At 37.3% G+C, this 24,375-nt stretch overlaps 1 protein-coding gene across 1 annotated transcript in view; it reads right to left on the reverse strand.

The window, feature by feature from the left end:
* Positions 1 to 24,375, reverse strand: part of Unc5d (unc-5 netrin receptor D) — a 278,883-nt gene that overhangs the window by 182,972 nt on the left and 71,536 nt on the right. Inside the window, exon 5 of the mRNA XM_071609300.1 lies at positions 3,336 to 3,439. Coding sequence (XP_071465401.1) covers positions 3,336 to 3,439 — 104 coding nt within the window. The remainder of the gene's footprint in view (positions 1 to 3,335; positions 3,440 to 24,375) is intronic.

Here is a 24,375-nt window from a genome sequence, read left to right on the forward strand (position 1 = left end):
TCTTTTGTGTCCATTGTCCATTTTCTATTGAGTGATTTGTGTTTTCTTATAAATTTTTTATGGGCTGTGCCATAGACTGAATATTTATGTCTCCTAAGAATTCATACATTGAAACCAAATCCCTAGTGTAATGGTTGGAGGCGGCACCTCTGGGTCATTACTACTACTACTACTACTACTACTACTACAATTATTATTATCATTATTATTATTATTATTATTATTATTATTATTATTATTGGTGTCCTTATTAGAGAGACTCCAAAGTGTTTGTACCTTCTGCCATGAGAGGTTATGGTAGAAGATAGCTGTCTATGATCAGAAAATGGACCACTAGACACTGAATCTGCAGGCTTCTTGACCTTGGATTTGCAGCCTGCAGAAATGTAAGAAAAAAAAAGAATTTCTGTTGTTGACAAGATACTCAGTTCATGCTATTCTGTTGCAGCAGTATAAACTGATTAAGACAGCTTACAAAAAAAATTATTCATAGAGCATTTCAATGTTAGAAGTACTTTCACATTTTTAAAATTTAATTCCTATTTTAATTGATAATGATATATATTTATTGTGTACAACATGTTTTTAAATATGTAAAACTGTAGAATGGCAAAATTGAGCTAATTAATATATGCATTGCTTCACACACTTATCCTTTCTTGTGGAAAGAACACTTAAAAGCTACTCTATCAATTTTCAAGCACATGATTATTGATATTAACTACAGTCACCATGTTGTGCAACAGATCTCTTGAACTTATGTCTTATAACTAAAATTTTGTGTCCTTAGACCTTACCCCAGTATTCTACTCTTTGCTTCTCTGATGTTAACTCTCCAGATTGCACACATAAATTATATCACGTGGCATTTGTCATTGTTTCACTTTATATAATGTCCTAGTTCATTGATGTTGTCAAAAATGAAAGAATCCTTTTCTAAGGTTAAACAGTATTCCATCACGTACACACTATTTTTTTATTCATCTATCTGTCATTGAAAACATAGGGTGATTCCCTGCCTTGGCTGTTGTGATTAATGTTGCAAGGAACATGATAATGCACATATTTCATTTCCTTAGGATATACACCTGTTAGTGGTATTGCTATTTTTTAAATTTCGAGGAACCTCCACACTGTTTTTCATAATGCCTATACTAATTTTCATTCCCACCAACAGCATGCAAAACTTCTCTCTTCTCCGCATCCTCGTCAGCACTTGTTATCTTTTGATAAAAGTCTGGAGAGGCAGTGTTTTATGTTCTGGAATTGTAGAGATGAACAAAAGAAACAAAAATTCCCCTTGTGGAAATTAAATTCCAGTGGGGAAGACAGAAAATCTGCAATGTAAATACAGTATGTTTGTGATAAGTGACAAAAAGAAAATACAAAGCAAAGGAAAGGGCTCAGGAGTAGAGGTTGTGGAGTGGGAAGTGACATTTTCAACAGGGTCCAGGAAAGACCTCACCAAGCAAGCCCAGAGACTTACACATTTGGTTACATCCTTCTGAGACACATCACACCTGAAGCAGACTGAGAGCCCAGTGTGGCTGTAGTGACTCAGGTGCAGAAGGTAAGATCATAGCAAGCCAGACTGTGAGGGCCTTTTATAAGGTACCCAAACCAACTTTTTCTATGAGTGGCTAAAATACATTTGGAGAATTCAAAACAAAGAAACAGAGTTCTTTAAGTAGTTGCAAGACCTTTAGTAGGTCATTGATCTGAACATCAGTTTTCCAGCCCCTTAAATACAAAGGTAGAACCAGGCAATATCTAAGCTTTCCTCCAGCTATAAAAATTGATTCTAGACATATAGAGTATGCAGGGTTCCCATATGCAAATTGCTAATAAAAAAAAAATTAGCTTCCCTCCCCTCATTCTTCTCTATGGCTGTGAAAGTCAACGATGGCGACCCAGCACAGAATTGGAAGGAAACCTGAGTGGACCAGGGGATTGTCTACGTGGGAGGTGTGACAGTAACTGCACATTACTGTGCAAGAACCACTTATAAATTGAGACTTTGAGAGATGGGTAGTGACAGTGCAGACTTACTGATAAGTTAAGTCGACTCCCAGGAGCATGGGGTATGTCCTAAAACAGATTGAAATATTTACCTGCAGAATAACACCCTGCCTGGGAAAACAGGGCTCACTCTTTGTAGGCTTAAAAAGGCAGTAAAAGAAGATCAACATCTTTTTGCTCCACATTAAATAAAAACCTAAAAATAAGCATTTTCCTTTCTAATAATTTCATACCACACATGGCGTGTGCACTTTAATTTTCAAGTCCGTTTACTTCATTTCTATGAACCATTTGAGCTTTGAATAGTGTCCACCCAGCATGATTTCTGTCTGAATGTGCAAGTGTGTGTGTTTTTCATTCCCTCTTTCCTTTGTCTTCCCAATTGCAACATCCCATAGCTATTTTAGCTAAAACGCAAGACAAAGCCTATTTTGTTTTGTTTTGATTTTTAAATATATCTACTTCTCAGTGACTAAACTATAGCTCCAGACACAGCTTTTTAGTTTCACACAGAAGAATTGCAACTGGACCATTTACTGCTAAACTCAAGCCAATGTTTATAAATTATGTAATTTCTACAAAGCATGCTTTGCTTCTTCGTCCCCTCCCCCAACAATAATGAGATTATTAGTCTATGAGAACATCTTTCAGATGTGGCTAAAAGATTTAGAAAGCCTTCACTGCTCTCATAGTGTATTTTTTGTCACCATTGTATTTTAACAATATAGAAGAAGTTCTATAAAACATGCCAGGAGTAAAAAAAAAAACAGTGACCCTGGATTCCAGATGCCTCACTGTGAAGGAAGGACACCAGATCAGAGACCTGTGGCTTCATCACATTTCATGTCCCTAACGCCAGTACAGTGTTACAATGTAAAAAGTGCTCATATGGGTTCTTGTTCTATGAACAAGTGATGACGGAGCAGCCCCCCAGTGAGGCACAAGACTAGGGGATTACCACCTCCCCTTTGCACTTTTCACATGGTTTTGCCTGTCGAAGATCAAATATAATCCATAAGCTGATGTGCAGATGAGGGGGCCCTAGCTGGGGACACAGGATAATACCTGCATCAACTGAAGCCGCTGGGGGCAAGATTGCACATCAGATGCTACCCACACTGCCTACCAATAAGAGATTGGATGGGAGACTCCCACTTGCTTCTCTATCTTCTTCTCTTCAGTTTCTTAAACATCTCCTGCAACTGGGTTCAGGCAGGAAGAATACCAGATATAGACTCTACTACTGCACTTATTATAGTCACCCAAGTCTCTGGCGTCCCTCCTAGGAACAGCCTGGTTCTGAGAGCCCCTCTTACCTCGGCAGCAGGGACGCCCTCCGGCGGACGGCAGTGGAGCACTATCATGCCTTCAATGGGAACCTCCCTTCCTTGTGGATCTTGTTCAAAGTTTTTCCGTAAATCTGTGAAGAAGTATGAGAAATATGATGATTTTCTCTAGGCTGATATTATTCACATTTGTTCTAACTACATGAATCATTGAGCTCAATGTCACATCTTTGATGCCCAGAAACAAGTCACTTGTCCAGGAGTTCCAGAAAAAGAGCATAGTTTCCAAATACTGAGAAACACGGTGGAAAAACACCTTAATAAAACTGCTCCTAATGTTCTCTATCCATGTGAAGGATAAATAAAATTACTGGGGGACAGGGAAAAGAGAACCTCAGCATTTCATGAATCTTTGCCAGCATTATCTGCTTAGCATCTGATGAGACGCTGGGCCTAATAAATTGCCATCCACAGCCATTATACAGTTGAGATGCACATGATGTTTTTTATTAACTAAAGAATGCGTTATTAATCTATAACCTCTGTCATTCCCATAAACCTCGAGGGGGCTCAGGAAGATGGTAATAGAGTGAGATCACCTATTAGTTGTTTTATTTGTAACCAGGGAGAAGGGGCAACATTCAGCCACAACAAAATCTATAACCTATCCAACCAAACATATAATTAAAAAATACAATACCCTTCAGTCAAATAGCAATGCTGGGTATTTGGGTAGTGCCCTTCACGGAGGGCTTGAGGCACTTTGCAAACAAGCTGCACTATTAACCTTTTACACACGGAAGGGTGACGCTTTAAGAGGTTAATTGGCTTGCCAGTGGTCACAAAGAGCATCAATGCCAGGGAGAGAAAAAAAATCCACTAAGCTTCCTGACACCCAGTCTGACTGTCAACCAGCAAAGCCTCCTAAAGGAAAAGAACAACACAGGGACAGCTCAGCCAGAGACAGCTTCATTTGCATTGCTCTCTCCTTAAGCATATGCTTCATTAAAAAAGGTAGGGAGTTGGCCTTTGCTTCCTGGAAGGTGTCACGCTAACACACTCATCATCTTCTGGTATAAAGGTAATTCCTGCTGTCACCTGAATGCATGGGACAGTGGAGTCAAGACAGGTTGTTTACAAGTCTTCCTCAAATTAGAAGATTTCCCCCTCCCTCCCTGACAATATATTTTTCTTCAAATTGAGTATCTCAAATTACGGGCTGTAGATTTATTGATTTAATTTTCTTCAGTGCTTACAATAACATGAAATATGTTCCCTTTAAGGAGCAGAGCTCCAGAATCAGTTACATCTTTATAAATTGTATAAATACATTAAACTCGCTTTTAGCAAGTCAAAAACACTCAATGAATAACAAGCACCGCAATCCACGAATTCACTTTCCTCAGAGTTTTACTCTTAATGGTTTTCCTCCCAGAGGCAACTGATGTCTTTAGTCAGTAGCAGGGCCATATATTCAGAGGACTTCATGAACATATTGATGGCAAAATATCTCAAAAGGACTCAAATTGCAACCAGTTGACAAGATCCATCCTCACATTTCTCTGCTGTCCCCTGAGTTGCAGAGCCAGCTTGTATCCAAATTCTGTGGCTAATTTCCTCAGCCCATTATGATCTAGGACTTCTGACTCCAAGTGTGAAGAATTCCTGTAACTCACAACAAAACCTGACTGACAGTACTGTGAGTAAACCTAAGAATTAGAAATCCTGAACTTCCTGCAGGTAGGATTTGACCACTGATCCTCCTCTGCTGTCCAATGAGGGATATCTCAGTCAAAACTCTCTTCTCCATAGGACCTGGTCACTTATCAGAACTATATCAAATCTATCAGAGAGAGAGTGATTGTAACATATGAGATATCTGTTTGCTAATGGAAGGATTTGTCGTGTGTGTGTGTGTGTGTGTGTGTGTGTGTGAGAGAGAGAGAGACAGAGAGAGAGCGATGTTTTTTGTGTGTGTATATGTGTGTGTGTGTGTGTGTGTGTGTATGTGTGAGAGCGATGTTTTGTTTTCACTTTTTTTTTCCTTCTTGTTTTGGTCACTGTGTTTTCATTTGGTGCTGCTAAAATGATGGTTGAAGTTTTGAAAAATAATCTGTATCAACCAGGTGAAGTATATAAAACCAATAGTGGAAATTTCTATTTATTGTCTAATTCTATTTCATTTTTTTGCACAATAGAAACAGAAAGTTTAATAAATGCTTAGTTTCTGCTTTTCTCCACACTTAACTACATTGGTGGTGAAAAGAAAACAAGCCATTTATCTTTCCCATTCCCAGGAGATAGATAATTAAATATGCATATAAAAAGGGGAAAACCCTGAATTGACACTGGGACCCAGGAAAGGGAATACCCATAAACGAGGCACTTGGAGGAATTTCTGGTAGATCTCATGCAGGAAAGATCACTCTGAAAAAAGGACCAAGCCAACCTGCTCTGCTATCGCAGGGACATTCAAACTCATGCGAAGAAAAGATTTCCAACAGGGAAGCACATACTTACTTTCCAATGTGCAGATAAAAAGATTACAGATTAAAGGCAATGAAGGAGGGTCATAGAACAGGAGGGATGTCATATATGCCTGAAGATATGATAGAGGATTAACGTCATAAGTGATGATGGGCAGCTGATCAGGCACTGGGCATCACATTCGGTGAGAAACTGGACAATCGCTGCCTACACCTGATCCTTGTGTGATGTCACTGACTCCTGAGGAGGACCAACACCTGAATGCTAAGAAGGGTCAACCTAGAGACAAACTCTTGCTAGGTACTAATTATGCCAAAACTAAAACTTGGGGAAATCAACTTTTGGACACGGGCAAATGCTTCCAGCTCTACCCATGATTGTCACCACAAGTCCCTCAACCGAATTAGTTTCTGAATAGGCATTCTAAACACTGTTATCACCTATGTTCCTTCCAAGGCTTGAAAGACTCAGACAGGAGCCTGTGTATTTTCTAATAGTAGAGAAAACATTCCTAGCTATGTGAAAAAGAACTACACTACAAAAAAAGAAAACAAGAGAGAGAAATGAATTACAGTAGATGGGGTAGAGAGAGAAGATGGGAGGGGAGGGGAGGGGGGATAGTAGAGGATAGGAAAGGCAGCAGAATACAACAGACACTAGTATGGCAGTATGTAAAAAGTAGATGTGTAACCGATGTGAATCTGCAATATGTATATGGGGTAAAAATGGGAGTTCATTATCTGCTTGAATCAAATGTATGAAATACGATATGTCAAGAGCTTTGTAATGTTTTGAACAACTAATAATAAAAAAAAACAAGTAAAAAAAAGAAGACATCATAAAATTGCAATTAAATATCTTCCTCTAAGAAGACAAGAAGACAGACTCATTTTTTTTTTGGACAATTTCTAATTCAATTTCTTTAAAGTTAAAAGGCAACAGCAACTGAGAAGCAAGAGTGGGGAATTATGAGAGGGATAATATCTGAGATCAATAAACTGCCAATATTAAGAAAAGAAACACAACTGCTGAATTAGAAACACACACAAACACACATATTTAGGTTAGGGATTTATGCATTTCTGTTTATATATAACATAAGTAACATACAATATGTGTATAGCATTGCAAAAAAACAGAATGGATGAAATAGAAGCCAGGTCTGTCAGTCAGGATTCATCCAGTAAAACAGAAAGGACACTAGTTGTTTTAACAGAAATTATGGACACAAGAAACTGGAGGATCAACAAGGAAAGGGAGAATAGCAGGAAGCAGATCCTGTTTGGGGGATGGGGATGGGAGGACACATAGAAAAAGCCAGAGATATTAAACTCTGAAGCTTAAAGGGCATCCAAACACCCATGAAGAGGACACTGGGCAGCCGGTGCTCAGGGACTTGGGTAGAGGAACTGAAGAGTGGAGACTCACACTCAAAGCTTGCTGCACCCAAAGCCTGCTGCTAGCATCTCTAAGGAGCACAAGGCAGCTGGCTCTTGGAGAGTTTTGTAAAAACCAGCTGGAATCAAGAAGCAACTTGCACTTCCAGGATGAAGAAAATCTGCTGAGGTGATGCTGACAGGGAGAGAAAATGAACAGCACATGTTCTTTCTCCCTCTTCCTCATGTTCAGCCCCTGCTGCTGCCTTTTTGGTAGAACTTTAATGGGAGCCAGAATCTAGCACAGGAGTCCCAGCCCCAGCTCCAGAAATCATGGGTCAGCAGGAGTAGAGACTGGCATTCACTGTGTCAGGAAGCAACTCGATGCAGTCTAAGAAATGTCCTCTAGCAAGGCACTTATAATGACTTGCTCCATATCTGTTTCCTTGTTATGTTAGATCATCAGTTCTGTGAAGGTGAGTTCTATGTGTGAGAAGCACTTCCCTTTATTTTTAGTGTCTCTTGCAAAATCTGATACAGAGAATAAATACACAATAAATACATGAGGAATACATGAGGCAAGAGGAGGTGATAAAGTGTTAATGACATTGCCAGAAAAAGGATGAAATAAATGACAAAGATAATGTGCAGATAGAGCAGTACAGTATTATGCATAATAGGGATTTTTAAAAGGGCACAACAAGCTGAGAAAAAAATCAATTTAATAATGATAATAATTCTCTGAGCTGGAAAATGACTTGCGTTTCCAGAAGGGATCATAGGATACAAAGAAAAAAATAGCATTTAAAAGAAAAAAAATACTTACATATATCCCTAGTTGACACTTTGAATTTTAATAAATTAATACAATTGTGAAAGTAATAATTTCACAAGTATTTTTTTTTCAAAAAATAAGTAAAAAAAGTAATTAATAATGTAGTAAATACCAGGATATGCCATGATTTCCTTGTATCACTATATATCATATTTCGATTCATCACATTCCTTGTTCTGGTTTTAGAAAATAAGCTTAGGCGTTAATTTTCTATTTCTAAACATGGTTATGATTCATGAGTAAAATAATAAAAATATAGTGTCAGAGACAACATAGGGCCAAGAAATTATGATCCCTCTTATATATCCTTTCTGAAAAGGAAACATTACCTTCTCTAATAATCTATCAGAAAACAAGTCAAAGTAAGAGATTGAGTATTTAGAAGTTGTAGTTGGCAGCAGGCAATACCATTTAAAAGTTTTAAATATAAATACTTTAAAAATAGAATTAATAAAAATCCAACAAATCTGGAAATAGAAATGTACAATACATCATAAACATGTGTAATAACTAATAATGTGAAATTAAACTGCTGTATCAGATGTTCCAGACTTCATGAGCAACTGAGGAAGGTGGTTAGGCACTAGAGCCTGTTTATCTGTTTGAATTCTGAGAATGCCACTCATTAGAACCTCGACACTTTTCTTTTTCTGAGTCTTTTTCTTTTTCTTAATGTGAAGCATAAGACTTTGATATGCAAATATATTTAATATTTGTATTTATTATTTTATTTTTTATTTGTTTGTTTTAGATATACATGGCAGTAGAATGCATTTTGGCATATGATAAATACATGGAGTACAACTTCCCATTTTTGTGGTTGTACATGATGTGGAGTTACACTGGTCATGTATTCACATACAAACATTAGGGAATTACATCTGATTCATTCTACTGTCCCTTCCCTTCATTCCCCTTAGCACCTTGACTCTTAATTATCTTTAATCTCCCTTTGCCTCAGTTTCCTCATCTGTAATGTAAGGAGAATAAATCCACTAACATACTTACGTTCTTCTAAGAGCACTGCTTGTGTAACAGGGCTAAATAAAGATCTCATATATTATTAAATTCTATTATAGAGCTGTGATAATTAAAATGGAATAATGGAGTGGTTTGTCATAAATCAGACACAAATTAATTATGAACTAGAGCATTTTACAGAGATATTCAAATAAAAAGAATTATTTGGTGTTATGATAAAAGTGACTGAAATTAAGTGGGGAAAGGTATTAAGATGACTAATTACTTTTCCGCATAAAAATAAAATTAGATGTATGTTTTATTTACACCAAAATAGATCCCATAAAAGAAATATTTTTACATGAAGCCACATCAATAATAAAATAAAATATCTACTGGATCTTAACAAGATGGTAATATAAACTTAAAATTGAAGTACAAACCATTAAGGAAATGATTGGTAGATACTGTTTTGTCAAAATTAAAAAAAAAATCATCTAAAAACATCATAGGCCAAAATGCTGGGCTGAATATTATCAATGTTAATATATAAAAAGTCTGTAGGAAGCAAAAAAAAAATCATAAATGTCATAAAGTAAAATAGCCAGACACAACTGGATACAGGTATCTAAAAGGGCTGTAGCCCAAATTATTTAAGAAATGTCAATTTTAAAACTGTTGATGAATCGCTTTCTTCTTTTAAACAGGCTACATGTTTGTTTGTTTTTTAAAATATTTTTAGTACCTTTATGTTTTATTTATATGTGGTGCTGAGAATCAAACTCAGTGCCTCACACATGCTAAGCAAGTGTTCTGCCACTGAGCCAAACCCCAGCCCCAGTTTTTTGTTTTTTTTGTTTGTTTTTTGTTTTTTTAATCACAGTCACCAGCATTAAAAATAGTATGGAAAATTAAATTATGTCAAGACACTGCTAAAAATGGAAACAGGTGCATATGAAGTTGTTAAATGTACCAAAATTACTACAAAAGTTCATTGATGGGGGCATTATCTGATGAATGGATAAATAACATGCATGTCCTACAATATCCATGGAATATTATTTTGCAATAAATTATAAATGAATCTTAAAAACATAACGTTAAGTGAAATAAACCATTCAGAAAGACTATGTATTTTATTTTCAACTTATATGAAATTTCCACTATACATAATTCCAAATAGCCAAAAAATGGATTTGTCGTTGCTTGAGCTGAAATTAAATGAAGGTGAAAGATGATAGTGAATCCTTTTCTTTCAGGTTTTGAAAATATTTTAAAATGGACTCTAGGATTGCAAAACTTTATGCATATCCTAAAAACTACTGAATTCTGTACATTATTAAGTGAATTTCATGGTATATGAATATTTCAATAAGGCTATTATTTAAAGGATCCTAGAAGTGAATTACATGGTATGGGGATACCTCAATTAAACTATTAGTTAACAGGGTTCATTTATATGATTCAATAATTCTACTTCTATAGTTTTCTAGGAAAATGATTAGAGAACCACACAGAAAAAAATGTTTGCATGGTGTTACTATTCAAAGTATCATTTAGTGAACAAATGCTGCAATCTAAATATTTAACAATGAAGGAATGGTTAACTTCCTATATTTGGTGTATTCATAAAATGGAATACTATATAGACATTTAAAATGATAAGCTCAAACTACTGAAGATTGTAGATTAATATTCAATAAAATGTTAAATAATGGGCATTAATTATTTCTATCTTGTGTGTGTGTGTGTATGTATGACTAATATAGAGAGATATGTTGGTAGGTAAAAATCATTTTCCAAATGTAGTAACTATACTGTTATCAGTACATCAACTTCTCTATTAAATAGGTACAGATGCATTACATACTTATTTTGGTGGCAGTCCTTCTTGTTATATGCCTTCAGGGACTCAGTAAATGTGCAACAATCTCCTTCATTCATTCACACTTTTGATCATGAACCAGACACTGTGACACACAGTAGTGGAGACACGTTATTGAACATGACACAAGCCATCCCAGCCCTTCCACAATATACGCTCAAACAGCAAGAATAGACACAAGACGAATAATTAAGCGGTACGAGGATGAGTGATGAGAAAGTAGTAGTAAGTTCCTTACAGGTACAGCACAGTGAGACTTAATCTAGAAATGGCAGGAAAGTTTGTCAGAGAAACAGCCAAGTTGAGGCAGAGCAACTCACACACCTATGGAACACACCCAAGTCCTCATCTGTAGTTTTAGATTTATGCTGGCTTGAAGCATAACCCCCACTCCCATTTTTTTTTCTTCAAAAATGCTCTTATTTCTTTCTTCCAACTCTGCAAAATGCTTGCCTGGCCACCTCTCTTTCCGTAAGCTACATCACATAAGGACACTCCTATATTAGACTTGTCTTCTATTCTTATATATTGAGAGGGTGGAGCATAAATATATTTCCACCCTCTGATCTCACTCTGAATCATGGACAGACCCATGGTCTATGGGAAGAAGTAAAACAATAGCTTTCACATTATTCTCCATGAAGGAAATGAATCAACCTGCATAAAACCTGAGTATTTTAAAATGTGGTTTAAAAATAGAAAACTCTCCCATCTGAAAATTGAAAATTACTATATGTGTAATAGGAAAAACCTTGAAAAGAAGTGTTTAACATTTCAAAGTTTTGTTGTGGGACAATTACGGATATATTAATTGTCAACTTCATTTGTTTCTGCCTCTTTCAAAATTTCTGCTATCAACATGGATTACTTTTGCAACCACAAAAAAAAAAAAAAGTCCCTCCAAAATAATCCCTCTACTTTATGAGATGTCAAGAACCTATGTACTAAACCAAACTGTGTCAGAAGTCAGGGGAGAAGTAGATTTTGTTTCACTTTATTGTGTCAAGTTTTACCTCTACCAGGTATATCAAAGAAGAAAACAAAAATAAACATATCCTTTAAACTTTAGGGAACAGTGAATTCTAAAACATTCTTCTCTAATTATATCTTAGTCCTGGGACATGAGGGCAAAACCTTTCATCAGTTTTATTTGCTGTCATACCTGTGGTAACTGGACAGGTATACAGTAGTCAATTCATAAGTACTCCTTAAACAAAGGATTGAGCAGATATAAATTCCCACTCCAACTCATGAATAATTATTTATGGACTAATATGGAACTAGGTTTCTGTTAAGATGGCTAGGAAAAGAAAAGCATTCATACATAAATGCAATAGACACTGTGTGTGTGTGTGTGTGTGTGTGTGTGTGTGAATGCTGTGAACCATCATTGGCACTGACCAATTTGGTGCATTATGCTACTTCTGCTCCTTCTTCACTTTGTCACCCTCCATAGTTCTACAGCAGAATGCCAACAAGGCCCCAAGTGACGAGTAACAAAGCAGTAGAGAAGATGAGAAAGGGGAGTAGGAGCCAGGTACGTGGCTAACCTGTGCATCATAATCAGCAAGAGCATCTTCCAGAGTCAGCAGTCCCCACCAATAAGTAGGGCACCTGACGCTGGGCCACAGGAAGCAGCCGGCTCCCCTTCCTCACCCCATGCCCTATTTGGCCTTTTTCTCATTTTCCTTTCATGCTACTATGTTAGAAAAGTCATTGTAGCACAAGAAAATCAATAAAAATTCAATTCCGAATAATAGTTCTTCGCAGCTCGGCAACACCAGGGAGTTATCGGCTCATTCAATGTTCTGGCAGTTAATGCAATGAAATAAAAATAATTTACTCATTCAAACCAAATCAGCCAGTGAAAAATCATAGACATTTTTTTTAATAGTCATAGTCATAGCCATTTGTTAAGACCGTGGGAGGATGGTACCATGTTCCATTAGTTGTCCAACTATACAGATATTGAAACCAGCTTTGCATCTTTCCCACCATATTTTTCTGAAGGAACAATAAGCCACATTTGTCATACATAAAAAAGATTTGTAACTTGGCCAAATACAGATCATTTGTTGTAATAAAAGGGCTGGTTCAAATGCATAACAGATGTCCACCAGCAAAATGGAAGTCAAGGCCGGGTGCCTTCATTTGGTTCTGCCTCACTCCTCCAGCCATAAACAGTTATGGCCTGAGAAGTTAGCTACTAGCTCCAGTTCCCAGGAGAAACTTGTCGAAGGCTTCCTGTCAGGAAAATTCCTCACTCCTTTTGATGGTGTTCTGCATTTGGCACATTGTGTATGTTTCTCTTGCCAGCCTGGCTAAAAGCCCTCTGCTTGAATCTATAGATATTGCACGTTTCTTGAGTACAAGATCCACTCTAATATCAGGCTGCTCCTAACTTTTATCATGCATTTTTTACCTTGGATCTTCCAGTTCCGATTTCAACCACATCTCCTTAAAAGACATCTGACTTGAAAACAAAATCCCACATAGAAATTCCTATATTCCAAGAACACAGAGATGATACCCTTTCTTTTCTAGAGTCCCTGAATATTACAATCATAACCTTTGCTATGTAAACCCTGCAGCAATAGTGAAGAAGGGACTCATCTGGCCAGAGGTGAATCACCATGGGACTGACTCTCCAGGTTTCTTCCCCCCAGCGGGCCAGGCAATGAGCTGTCTCTGCTTACCGGGACATCAAGGCATTTGGCTGATGCAAGGGGTCCTGTCATGCAGAAGCTTTTGAAGGCTGTTTCCAGGACCATAAAATGACTTCAGGGCTTTGTGAGGTCCCCTGTGCTCTGCAAACCCTCTGCTGGTAAATTACTATTATCAATAACACATTTGATAACTAGCACTGTGTATCATTGCCCTGTTCACAAGGAGCACAGTCTATTAGTGGTGGTGTTGCCAAGGGAGTAGCTCCAGTTTTACCAGCAGTAGTGGGGCAGAGACAGCTGCAGCTTTCCAAAAGTGCCTTGAGAACGAACTTAACCTATTCTTAATTGAGCTGCTCCCAACACAATGAATTTCATTGTGCTTGGCCTCTTTTGTTTAAAAGGACAACAACAAAGATTCATTCAGATTCCATCAAGAAATTGAGAGTTTACTGAAAATCAGGAAGACAAAAATCTTAATTACCAGTCTAGGATTGATAGGAAAACAAGAAAGATCACAAGACCTGACTTCATTCAAAGAATCAGGGTCACCATAGACTATGTCTTAAAGAGGCTATAACACAGTCAAACAAGGGGCTAGAGAGATCAGGTGTAATTCCAATACCTGGATGATTTCACAGTCCTCTTAGCACACGTACTCTCTTATTTTGCACCCCTATTCCCTCTCACTCTGTCTTAATGAATCCAACTTATCCATGGCTAGCAGCTCACCATGGCCTCTGGCTTCTCAGGACCATTGCTGTCTGCTTGTTTTTTGTGTGCCTTTCACCTTCTCTTTTCACTACCCACTCTTGATTTTTCTTTCTGGGTCAGGTTATCCTCAGACAAGAAAGAAGTGACAAGTATCAGATCACTTTAATACTGGTGTGATCTCTCATACAGAGTCAGCTCATGCAGCTAGCCTGCCCAGGAGTCCATTCTTGATCCAATGGACAAAACAGACAAGACAGCATGTATGCGTGGTTTATAACATAACCACCTACGCCTAAGAAGCCACTCGGTGCCACTTCCCTCAGCAAGGGACTACAGGTGGGAATCCTGCATGAGAAGATCATGCCTACAGAAGGGTTTCTGTTTACTTTGCCTCCAAGTTCCATAAGAGGCACTTTCCACCTATTAACTGAATTGGTTTGGCTGGGTCAATACATAAAGGACAGGTGAAGTTTGACCTAAGGAGCAGATCTTAACAATCTTTGACAATCTTCAATAGTAAATCTCAACAATCTTCAAAACTCATTAGGTAAAAATACAGCAGTTCCCTGATCCCTTGTCTTTAAGGCATTAAACATATTGAGGACACATTTTTTGTACCTGTTCATCACATTTTATAGAATGCAATAGGGACAAAATATACATAAATTCTGCATTCCATATGTCTGCAAGTACTATTGCTCTTGTAGTGCTAATGGAAAAATTGAGTCTTAGGTGAAGGCGGAAACAGCCATTGAATCAAAGTGTTTTTGAAAGAAAAAAGAAAAGACAAAAAGTACAGTGCCAAGAACCATTAACTGCACTAGGCTGTTCAGTTCCCAAGCAGTATATGGAAAAGTTATGCTGTTCATCTTCCCACTGTCAGGGTTCCCTGTCTGGATGTTGCTTTATTCTCACATCTTCTATAAGCAGTTGGCTTGCAGCTCAGCATCCTGATGAACACGGTCGATGGAACCAACTTTTAAGAACAGCAGAGACGTGAAGAATCATCCTTGATTTTCCTGAGTGACCTCCCAGCCCTCCACAGGAAATTAGAGGGCTATGAACTAGCAATGAGTTTAAAAAGAAATGACCTAAAAATAACCTCAAGCTTTCAATGCTCACCACCTCATTATAATTCAATACTGTTACTGCAGAGGGATGGAAGGGGGAGAAGGGAGAGGAAAGAGACAGAGAAAGAAAAAGCCAACCCAGAGGCAAGAAAAAGATATATTTTAACTGCATTGTTAGTTGTTTGATTTTTCCCTCACCCCAGGTCTCCCTGAGACCAGGAAGGTCAACCAGGACGAGATGCAGCTACCACCATCATGAGCACATAAGTATTGGAATGTGCCACCAAATACCCAGTACCTCCTGCCTCCAGCCACCACACCACTGACTGGGATGAAGATAACTACACCTTCCTTTACCCTAAACCAATCTAGCCAGAATAGGATCCAAAAGATCCCTGAAGTTATCCATTTTTTATCCAAATTCCTGTTTTATATGAAATCTTATAAGGAGACTGAACAATGCAATGGAATTGGAGCCAGCAAGAAAGAGACAACCACTTGATCTGTGGGATACTTTTCAGGCAAAGAGAAAAATAAATGGCCATGAAACAGGAACAGTCATAGGAGTTTGAGGAAGAACAGAAGTCACTGGGACTGCAATAGCAGTAGGAAGCATCCTGGGTTAGGGGAAAATGAGGGGGAGGCTGCTGAATTTGTGCTGGAGTCAGTAGTAAGGTGTTTACAAAGCCATTAGGAGAAGTTGAGCTATGGAAAGGGCACAATCTCATTTGCATTTTTTAACAACATAATCATTCCTGGCTGCTGGGTGGAGAATGGATTTGTAGGCTGCAAGAACAAGGGCAGGGAGGGGCCTCTCACGGTGGACAAACAGTAATTGCTTACACCAGGTGAAGAGGTCAGAGCCAGTATACATTTTGAAGGAAGATCTGGCCAGACTTCTTGCTGGGTGGGATGTGACTGAAGAGAAGAATGAAGTCAAGATTGACAGGCAGTCTCATTATGGTCCCCTCTCAGAGCACTACTAAAAGAGGAAAGACTGGGGAATCAACACAGCTTCCCAACAGTGTTGGTGGGGATTTCACCCACAATGAGTTCCTTTTGGGACATGTTAAGTTTGGCATGCCTACTGTCCAAGTAGACGGGTCACCCAGGCAGTAGACAAAGAAGTTGAGAGAAGAGGTACAACATTAAGTCTGAGAGTATTTGTCATCTGCATAATATTGAAACCATGGAGAATCTGTAGCCTCAGGAGGCAAGAGGCTCCAAGACAGAGACCTACAACATGACAATATTTAGAGGTGGGAAGAGAGGAACAGGCACAGGGATTTTGACCATGATTACTCGGAAGGAGGAAAATATGAAAGACAGCAAAGTCACGAAAGTAATCCTGGTCCCTGCTCCCAGATTGTGTAATTCCAAATGTCTTGAGTCCTAGTAATCTTACCTTTAAAAAGAAAGTTGCCATGTAGTCCGCAGAGAGCGGCTTTCAGGAATTGCTGTTAGAGTACACAGCTAGTCAGCTGAGCCCAGAACTCCAATCCAGCTCCTTTGACTTTTCTTCACTCTTTTGTCACTCCTTTTCCTTCTCTACAAAGGTTTAAACTATGAGCCCACCTAATCTTCAGGATTGCATCAAATTGCCATGTAGACCTGAAATGCTTACCTACCACTATTATTCCAGCTCTTCTCTTTTTTAGTTGAACTGAACTTTTGGAAAGACTTGTCCATAGGCTCTCCACTTTCTTCTGTATGGAATCTCATGTTACCTCTTTCATTACCAGGAGCATGAAGGCCTTTGTGTAGTCAAAACTAATGACATTTCTCAACTCTTTCTGTAACTTTTGATACCATTTATTTCTTCATAAGTACCTCCATTCCCTGTTGGATCTCCTAATGCTTCTTCCACTTTTGTTTTGGTCCATCTCCTTCCTGGGTCCTCTCCTCTTCACTCCTTAAACAATTACAGAATTTCACTCATGACCTGTTGTTCTTTCTTTCCTCACCTGCAGATTGAGAGCTGGTGTAGTATGGGCAGAGAAGGTACAGTATGAAAAAAAAAAATCTTAGGTATTTCTGATAAAACTTGCTTCTCCTATCTTCTTGTTAGGAACCTATCCTAACTATCACTTAATTGCACATGATTCTCAAATTTGTTCTTTTGATACCGGTCTTATATGCCTCAGTTTCAGGCTCATCAATACAAATGCATGATGAAAACAGTCCATTGAATATCCCATGGGCCATGAATATTTTCACATAATATAATCAAAACCTGAAGTCAGTATCTGGTTTTACAAGCCAGATTTTTTGTGTTCATAATTTCACTTAATGGAATCACTATCAATTCAGTCACTTACATCAGAAACCTAGAAAGTCCAAAATGCTGGAAGAGCTCTAAAACTCTTCCCTTTCTTCCCCTTAGCTCCATGTTTAAGTAGCTGAAAACTCTTTGTTAATTTTACCTTCCTGGAACCTCAAATTTACCTACCCCTGCAAAAGTCCAGACACTAGCAGCAACCACAGGTTGTTACCAAGCTCTCTTTAAATCCCTCTGACCACAGTGAATGGAAGGGTTGGGGATTTTGAAAACATGATACCACTGTCTTGCAAGGCATCTTAATCACCCAAACAACATCCTGAATTAATCTCAACTTTCAGCAGGGAATCCAAACACCTCCATATTCTGAACTATCTATTATTATCTGGTATCAGTATCTCCTGCCATTTTGTATTTTATTTGCTGTAAGCCTGAACCAAGCATCTCTAATGCCAACACCTGGTGCTCAGAAAGATTCAAAGTTTGGAGCACTGTGAAGTTTGGATGCTCAGATTAGGGATGCTCAGTGAGTAAAGTCTATGTAAATATTCCCAAATCTAAAAAAATATGGCCATTTGAAACTCTCCTGGTTCCAGGCATTTCAGAAAGGCATACCCAACCTGTATGTGCAGCTCAAATCCACCTGGGCCAGATAGTTCCATCCTTATGGGTTCTCATACAAGGTCCTTTTTAACCTGAATTGCGTATTTTTAAAATTGTCAATCCTCCTTCTTCCTCAGACATTACCTCAGATTATTAACTCAGGAAGGATCTTGGGCCTCCAGGATCAGCAGATTGTTCCTGTGGTAGGGGGATGTAACCCCAACCAAAGAAAATCAGAGTCCTCGAAGATTACAAAAGTGAGTCTCTGAATTTTGTTGTTTATCAGCTGTTATTATTATCTGTCAGAAACTTTCCTTAATAGAAAAAGTCAGAATTGAATTAAAATCTACATTATCTTCCTGATAAACTATTACTGAAGTTTGTTTTGTTTTAACAACATAAATGCTATTTTTCAGGAACATTAAGGTAAAATTCAACCATAAGGAGGAGAGATTGAATTAAGCTGTGATTCACTACAGAAGTGGTGGATATGGTTCTGCAAATTCTTCTAGGTACAATAATAGCTGGCAATGAATATAATGAAGGAATATTACTTGGGGAAACTTTCTTTTTCACATCCATAGCAAACTATATTGGAAACTTATATATTTCTGCCTTAGTTGTTCTCATCTTTAAGGTTGTTTTTCTCAGATGCACACGTTAAGCAAAAATAGCAGAGTTCATATGAATTTTGTACAAATCATTCTACTCTATTCATAGACCACAGTTTCTTTCTGTCTTTTGTTGCTGGGAATTCAACTCAGGGCCTCACGCATGCTGGACAAGCACTCTGCCACTGAGCTACATCCCCAGCCTTCCACAGTTTCTTGTAGTTCAGTGCTTCTCATACTTCCTGTTGAAGAACTCTTACTGGAAGAGGAGAAAAATTCATATCCCCAGGCCATCTGCGGGTGGATTGTAAAAAGATGTGGCATGCACAAAGCAACTTTGAAATTTCCAGTTGCGTCTTCAAAATTCATCCAAATGTTGCTTTCTATTCCATACCCAATTCATGTTTATTTTTACTGACCTAAAGGGGAATATATTCAACACCCAAGATCTGTAGGCTCTATGATCCAACTAACCTCAGACTGAAAATATTTTTTAAAATGTCTTCTATGCCAAATATATGCAGATATTTTCTTGTCATTATTCTCTAACCAATACAGTATAATAACAATTTACACACCATTTACATTGTATAAATTGAACATCCCTCATCCCAAATCAAAAATGTCCCTAAATGGGATACTCAAAAATTTGGGGATTTTGGAGCATTTTTGATTTTTGATACTTGTACTAGGCATGCTCAACTGGTTATATCTAGTCAAATATGCTGAAGTCTGAAAGATTCTAAAATTGAGTCTGAAGCATTTTGGATATGGGATACTAAGTGAGTATTAGTATTATAAACAATGTAGAGATGACTTTAAGGATACAGAAAGATATGCATAGATTATATGGAAATACTTTGATATTTTAGGTAAGAGACTTGAGCATTTCTGGATTCTGGTATTCATGGCATGGGGTCCTAGATCCAATACTCCTTAGAAACTGAGGACTTCTGAAAGATGTGCATTGTCTATTTTTGGCATCTTACACCCTCAGGATACCACAATAGTGTCCCAAATGCAGACAGTAGTTTTGTGAAAATCAGTAGTTAAGAATGACCATTACCGGGCTGGTTGTGGCTCAGTGGTAGAGCACTTGTCTCACATGTGTGAGGCACTGGGTTTGATTCTCAGCATCGCATATAAATAAATGAAGGTCCATCAACAACTAATTTTTTTTTTAAAAAATGACCATTGCATAAAATGTTCCTTAATGTAGCTTGCCCACAGTATTGGCTAAATACATTGTAAATGCTATCTATGCTAAGCCCAAGGCCAACATCATTCTAAAAGGAGAAAAATTGAAAGCATTCCCTCTAAAAACTGGAACAAGACAGGGATGCCTATTTCACCATTTCTATTTAATATAGTTTTTGAAACTCTAACCAGAGCAATTAGACAAACGAAAGAAATTAAATGGATATGGATAGGTAAAGAAGAACTCAAACATCACTATTTGCCAATGACATGATTCTATACCTAGAGGATCCAAACAATTCCACCAGAAAATATCTAGAATAAATGAATTCAGCAAAATAGTAGGATATAAAAATCAACACTCATAAATCAAAGTCATTTCTATACATCAGTATCAAATCCTCTGAAAGAGAAACTAGGAGAACCACCCCCATTTACAATAGCCTAAAACAATAAAATACTTGGGAATCAACAGATTACATACTTTTAGATGAAATAACAGTGAATTGATGTAGTCTTCCCAGTTTGTCCCATCACAAAACTTATTATGGCTTTGTCTTACTGCCAGTGATATTGACTGATTCTGTGATAAAGGTGGTATATGACAGGATTTTCAACTACAAATTTACTAGTACATTATTAGGAAGTATTTCATGATTAGTTTGATATTAAGTCAAAATCTAGCTACTCCTGAAACTTCCATCAGCTAGTTTTACACTCCGTAATACTATTTGTCTGAATCAATATTAGGATACATCTATATCCTACAGTAAGGAAGAGCTCTCCCTCTCCTCTATTTACATCCATGTGTTCACTTTTTGCAAAGATCAGCATGAATTCTTATTTAATGAGTTACAATCCTTTCTTGTAACTTATTTTGATGTTGAAATTGCTTGAGGAAGCCCCTTCTAAAGGCTGCAGTTTCTTTTACATTTAAATTGAGGGATATTATACCAAATAACAGACCTTTGCTCTTCAAAATCAATGTCACAAAAGATAAAAGAATGAGGAATTATCTGGATTAAGGTAGCTGCTGATTGTAGAATATGAGCTAAGATTCTGTTTGCAATTAAAAAACATTTATGATGTATTATACAAATATGGAATATAACTTATTCTAATTGAAATCCCGTTCCTGTGGTTGTACATGATGTGGAGTTTCACTGATAATGTACTCATACATGAACATAGGAAGGTTATGTCCAATTCATTACACTGTCTTTCCTATGTTGGGAACCACAAATCAAGTCAAGATGGCGCCTGGCAGTTTGCCAGGAAGAGTGGTTTGTGAAGCAATGTCACTGCCCTGAGCCATTGAGATGATGAGGATTCCTTATTGGCTGACTGCTGTATCTGGATGATGCTAATTGAGTCAAGCTGTGCGTAATCAGTTAGGTATATATACCTCTGCTGTTCCGCAATAAAGTGGTGCCTGCTACCTTGGGTGCCCACTACCTTGAGTTCCCGCTCAGTTCCCTCTGAGTTCCTCCGCAATAAAGCAGTTCCTGCTTCAACCTTCAAGTTGCTTGTCACCACCTGGTTATTTTGCCCAGCCGGACTTCAGCATTCCTACTCCTATATCAACCTCTGTTCCCTTTATTTCCCTTTTTCTGTATCAAAATATATTCTACTGTCATGTATATCTAAAAAGAATAAATTTAAAAAAATAATTTTCTCTTTTTATGGATCTTTCAATTGAGCACAAAGTTGATTTGTTTTCATTCTTTTTTACTTTCTGATAAATGTATTTTTCATGTATGAAGTTGCCTCTATGCACTGAATTGGACTCAAGAATCTGGTGTGTAGTCATTTTATTGTAACTTAGTTTAAAAAATTTTATATTTTCTTCTCTGTTTTAGCATATATAAGTTAGGCTATTTTATTATTTTTAGCTTCTAGGAAAATTTTACTTTCTTTATATTTTAGATTTATGACACTCTGTAGAATGCTCACTTATTAAAATTATTTGGATTCCTTTCAATGTTTTACATGTTCTCAAATATGACCTTTGTTCTCTGCTATATACACATAAAGTTTTATATATATATATATATATATATATATATATATATATATATATATATGTGTGTGTGTGTGTGTGTGTATATATATGTATGTAAAATGCATATAATGCCTTTAAATGTGTGTATTGTTAATGTATATACTCTAATATATATGCATATATGTATATGATATCCATAAGAACTTTTGTTTGTATATTACTGATTGATTACTTGCAACATACATAATAATCTCTTTTATACAAGTAAAAAGAAATAAAGATATTTCTGGACAACTGGTAAAACATGAATAAAGCCCTTAGATTATGTAATATAACTGCATCCATATTAACTTCTTGATAATTATATCATGGTTATGTTGAAAAATGTACCTGGTGTAAAAAAAAAAAAAAATCCAGTATCACTTTTAGGAGGAGGTGGCTATCATGTCTACAACTAAAATAATGAAGGAAGAAGGTCCCACATAATCATTGCATATAAATATACTGTCATGTGCTGTATATTTTTATCAACAATGGAATTTGTACACATTCGATATAATTATAAAGGAGCTGTAAAAATTCCTATTGTCTGATGATATCATAGCTGTTGTAACCTCATGGCTGAAAGCATTCCTCAGGTGTTTGTGGTGATGCTGGGATAAACAAACCTACTGCAATGCCAGTCATGTGAATGAATAGTGCATTTATTACATATAGTACATAATATTTGATGATAACAAATTACTATGTACTTTTTGATTTATGTATCTACCATACTACAACATTTATCATTATTATATACTTCTAATTTTTAAAGTTTAATATAGAACAGCATGCCAGCTCAGGACAGCAGCAGCCTCATACATCTGGGGTTTACCATGTCCTATAAGTGCATCAAGAGGCCACACTGAGCGACTCATGTAGACTTAGATATCTGCACAATGTCAAAATTGCCTAAGAATGTATTTTTTGGAACATATTCCATCATTAAGGGGGGCATGACTGTACCAATAAACACAAAAATAATGATTACGCTAAAGCAATATGGTAAGATGTTAACATCGGAAGATTCTCAGAAGGGTTTAAGGAAATTCTTTGTATTATATTGCAACTTTTCCAAAAGTCTGATGTCATATCAAAATTTTAAAAAAATCCTAATAGTTCACACTTCACTTACGTATCTAATGAAGTAATTCCTTGTCCATTATCACAACCCATCATACCTCCTTTGCTTGCCTATGTACAGGGAGCTGTAGCCACAGGAAGAACACTCCATCCCTGGATATGTCTACTTGTGAGTTTTACCCCAAACAGGCCACCTTAATACTTGGCTTCTACCATACTGCCTCTGGGTTTGGAGTAACATAGAATAAACCTGTTCCTGGGTTTGCATGAGAGAATCTGAATGTCTTCCTACGTTTTCTAGGCCAATTATTTCCTGTATATATAACTATTACATGTATTAGGTGATTTCTCAGAGCCAACTTCACAGGTGTGTGTCTCATGCAGTTGCTTGGGGCTCCATGCTTGATTTCATTCCTTGTTGCTGAAGGCTCAAAACTCTTACTTTTTAAACAAGGGACCTCACATTTTCATTTTCCACTGGAACCTACAAATTATTTACCCTGTTCTACTACCTCAAGCAGATTTCACATCTATATATGTAAACTAGACACCAATAAGCACCCATGTTGGCTAGAAATAAGCTCCTATTTGCCAGGAAAAAATAGCCCCTTCATACAGGGGGATGAATCACATTCCAGGGGGTGCAACTAGGTTAGCAGAGTGAGAGCTGTCTTTCAGTACTCATTCCCTTCTTTGACTAGATACTCTTAGATAATGTACAACACTATCCAGAAGTCAGGAGTCTCATATCTTTCAATATTATTTCCATAAACTAACTTCAGTCTACAGGAAAGGACTGACCTTACTTTGGCAGAGTAGTACAGCATTATCTCTTGACTTCTTGCATGGGAAGGGAAAACAGGGCTTCGGGTTTTTGTGTGATTTATACCAAATGCTGATAACAGGTTTTAACAATAGTTTCTACAACATGAGAAAGCATTTCAGCTTCTGAAAAGAGATGAATAGAGTAACAATAGTAGTGTTTGCAGCCCATAGCTCTCTCAGAACTGTATACTACACGTCACCATTGAGCAGTTCTAATGCTTCATTACTTCCATTTTCCTTTTTGATCTCTTCTTTACTGCACTACTGAGAATTAGGAGTAGTGCACAAATTGAGGAGGACAAAAATGATTCCACATGTCCACAGGAACTTTGGATTTGCTAAGAAGACAGGTGCTATGCAAGCATCATGGCATAATCATGATGTACAGCTAACAACTACCTTTTCATGGAGTCGTAATCTGCATAGGTGGGATTGCTTT

The sequence above is a fragment of the Marmota flaviventris genome, chromosome 3, assembly GCF_047511675.1.
Source record: "Marmota flaviventris isolate mMarFla1 chromosome 3, mMarFla1.hap1, whole genome shotgun sequence".
NCBI lineage: Eukaryota > Metazoa > Chordata > Mammalia > Rodentia > Sciuridae > Marmota > Marmota flaviventris.